At 39.4% G+C, this 4,029-nt stretch overlaps 1 protein-coding gene across 1 annotated transcript; it reads right to left on the minus strand.

The window, feature by feature from the left end:
* Nucleotides 1-352: 352 nt before the first annotated feature.
* Nucleotides 353-3,172, minus strand: LOC132169539 (disease resistance protein RPM1-like). Its single transcript, XM_059580561.1, has one exon. It carries the CDS (start codon nt 3,170-3,172, stop codon nt 353-355), a length of 2,820 nt encoding a protein of 939 aa, XP_059436544.1.
* Nucleotides 3,173-4,029: the final 857 nt, after the last annotated feature.

Below are 4,029 nucleotides of genomic sequence, written 5' to 3' on the forward strand. Positions count from 1 at the left end.
AACACAAGCAGCAGTGGAGGAACCCAACATCATAGACATCCCCGGTAATACACACCTTGGCTGGTGAAGACAAGTAGAACTGAGTTTAAAAGACTAGATCTAGATCTACAAACTAGATCTAAACCAAAACCGCCAGAAACGAAAGCTGAAAGAGACTATAGAGAAGAGGTCGAGCACTACTACAAGAGAAAAGGAAGAACGACTCTCGTTTTTCTTGTTGAGAAGAGAGACCTTATGAGAGGGGTTAGGTGTTGTATTGGCTTAGTTACACCTTTCGCATTCAATTCATGGCTTGTGTATACCCCATTGTTTGAGCGAGTTGTTAGGTTGAGAATGAACTTCTTTCTACTCATTAAGGGTATAGTTGTAGGCGCTCCAACAATTCTGAGTCACCGAGCCTGTATTTTTGATATCGTTCTCCTTTAATCCTATACCAGAAACTGACAGTAGTTACTTTCTTGACTTTCCAATAATCTTTGCCGCCATCTGGCTGCATACTTAGCACAAATTCTCCCGGCATTTCATAAAAGTCAAGAATCTTCAAGTTTTTCAGGTGTTCAATTCCAGAGGGTATGTCCTTCATCTGTGAACATGGCCCAATCTCTAGTTCCACAAGATTGGGTAGTGATCCTTTATCTATTTCCACTATCTTTAATTTTTTCATCTCTCTCAGTGTGATCCTCTTGAGTTTACGAAAACTACCATCCTTAAAATGCAGTTGCTCCCCATCATACGCACGACTAAGAGAAATGGTAATTAGATTAGGCAAAGCATGAACATACGGCAATGGATCTTCCTCCAATGATGAGATAGATAAGATTAGTGTGACCAGACTCTTAAGCTTTGGAATCCAGTTGGGCAACTTCTCCAATCGCCCCCTTAGAAAAAGATGCTCTAGAAATGGAGGTGGTGATGAAATTGATTGTAAGTCTATAATCTCATGTTCACTGATTGAGCCTACAATCAAAGTTTTAAGATGGACCATATTTTGTATGGAGGTACATAGAACCCGCCCACGTTCTGCAGTCATATTTCCAATGCCCAACATCCTCAACTGACTCAACTTTCCAAGCTCTTCAAATAGACCAACCCCATGATGATTTGCCTCAATAAGTGATAGTGTCTGCAAGTCATTTAAACATCCAACCCCTTCATGTACTTTTACTCCTTTCATGGAGTAAAAGCTCATTTTAATTTCGTAGTCATGAGAATGAGCCAGAATATGTCTCAGCTTATAAAGCCTAAATACCTCAACTGGTAGCTCACGCACTCTAGTTTCCATGACATTTAGTGTCTCTAGGTTTTGTAACCTGCCCACTGACTTTGGAAGTATCATCACTTTTGTTCTCCTCAAACTTAAGTGCTTCAAGTGGAATAAATTACCCACTTCTTCAGGAAGACAATCAATAGGAGCATCTTCAAAATCCAACACTTTCAATAGCTTGAACTTTTTGAACAATTTAACTATGAAACACTTGGGAATTTCATTAATGTTGAAGAGAAAAATAGAACGAACCCGAGAGTACTCACTTGTCTCAAAAACATTTTCTCTAGGATCGTGGATTGATAGGCACCGACTTTTTCCATGGAAAGTTGTATCACCTGCTTCCAGAACTTGACAAAAATTCAACTCTACAGCCTTCGATAGGATGATTTCATGCAGCAGATCATGGATTCTATACTTTTTAACTATCTCATAATCAAGCTCCCCAAATGAAACTTGAACCAAGTTTCTGTGGATGAGCTCCTTGAAGTATTCTTTTGCCACATCCTCTAATGATTTTCCCTTCTTTCCTTTTATAAATCCCTCAGCTACCCATAGCCGAAGTAATCTTGCATCAGTGATTGAGTAGTCCTCCGGAAAAATGCCGAGGTATAAGTAGCAAGACTTTAGGTAGCACGGCAGATCATAATAACTCAGAGATAGAATTTTTGTAATACTTGTAAGGTGAGGATTGCATTCTAGCTCAGAATTGAGGCTATCATGCAACTTTTTCCATTCTAATGGTACCTTCTCCTTTGTTGACAAGAGACCACCTATGGCAACAATTGCAAGTGGCAGGCCTTCACATTTTCTCACAATGTCCATCGACATTTTCACTAATTCTTTGGGACAACACCCATGAAACTCGCTCCAGAATGCCTTTTTGCAGAACAATTCCCATGCCTTGTCTTGAGATAAAGGTTGTAGCTTGTGGACATGATCGGAAAAGGACTCCTTACAAAAAGCACCGATGAGATCACTTCGTGTTGTGATAATAATTCTGCTACCTCTATCATTGAATGGCAAAGCATGCTTCACAATTTCCCAAAACTCTATTTTCCACACATCATCAAAAACCACAACATACCTCTTTTGTTGTAAAAATTTCCTCAACTGGGTAATAAGCGTGATCTCGTCTGTCATGTCTATTTGCTCCAAAGCAATTTCTTTTGCCTGATAGTGATAGATTTGCTTTGTCATGGACATGAGTATCTTTTGCACATTGTATGACTGAGACACAGTGATCCAAACACGACAGTCAAAATGTCCCTTCACTGATTCATTCTCATATACTTTCTTAGCAAGAGTTGTCTTACCAATTCCGCCCATGCCTACCACCGACATCACAGAGCGTTTAGATGCTTCCCCCACCAGCCAGCTTATGAGTTCATCCCTTGTTGACTCAATACCCACAACTTCATCTTCTTCAATGAAAAGTGCACCCATGCGAGGGTCATGCCATGTGACATTTGCTGCACTATTACTTGATCCTTGCTCTGAGGAACTAAAACCATATCTTTCACGTCGTTCCTTGATTTCACGAATTGATATTTTAATATCTTGAATCTTTGAAACTATGTCATGACGTGGTTTCAGTGTTTTCAATAAGTGGCCAATTTTATGGAGGAAAGCAATAAAACTTTGCTGATGACGATGTTGTGCCACATGAAGAACGTATTCATCTATTACGTCTTCTATATGATAAGCTGCTTCTCTCACTTGTTTCACCCACATTTTGACGCCATCTTGGAGGTCTCCTTTATCGACATCTTTGAGGAAACTTTGGATGCTCTCCAGTTCATCTTTAATGTTCACGACTTCCTGGTGGACACCCTTGAGCAAATTTGATTCATGAACGATTAATTGAACCAACTTGTTGACGACAAGGTCCACAACAGTTTCTGTCATGGTTTCCTCTTTGATCTTCACCTAGTAAATGATATTGTCACAATTAGAAAAGAATTGATTTTTTTTTTTTTTTAAAGCAATCAAAATATCATTAAAAATCGAAATAACAACTTAGGTACACATGAACTAGAAGGAAAAAAAGAATATGAAAATCTTGAAAACTAAGCAAATTAATAAAAACAAACACATTTCCAACCACTTCCATGGCTATGTATAGGTGATTTTAATGAGATTGTGGATTTATCAAAGAAGAAGGGAATTGTCTCTAGAGCCTGTGGACATATGGTTGATTTTCAGGGTGCTTTGGAGGACTGAGGGCTACATGATTTGGGCTTTACAGGACCAAAGTTCACTTATAATAATGGGAGGTTTAAAGATCATTATACACAGGAGCGTCTAGACCAAGTTGTAGCCAACGTAGAGTGGAGCTCTTTGTTGACTGATGTGCAAGTGCAAGTGCAAGTGTTGGCTAGTCGTAGTTCTAATCATCACCCCTTGCTTCTTACTACGGATTTTAAGAAGGTGAATAAAAGAAGGGTCTTTCGGCTAAATGCAGGTTGGACAAAAGAAAATGGGTTTAAAGAGATTGTACACACTTCTTGGATGGGTGGTTCACGGAAAGGTGATCCTTGGTTGGTTTTTCATGGCAAGCTACAGAGATGCAAACAAAATATTCAGCAATGGGTGAGAAAAAAGGAGTGGGCATCGGAGGTGTCATAAAAGAAAAAACCAAGGAGCTTGAAAGGCTCCAAGTTGAGGCAGATCCTAATGAAAAACAAAAAGAAAAGGGTTTGAAGGAGGAGCTGTAGGTTTTGTTAGAGCAAGAAGGCCTTAAATGGAGACAAAGGGCAAAAGTG

Source organism: Corylus avellana, chromosome ca2 (assembly GCF_901000735.1).
Source record: "Corylus avellana chromosome ca2, CavTom2PMs-1.0".
NCBI classification, from domain to species: domain Eukaryota; kingdom Viridiplantae; phylum Streptophyta; class Magnoliopsida; order Fagales; family Betulaceae; genus Corylus; species Corylus avellana.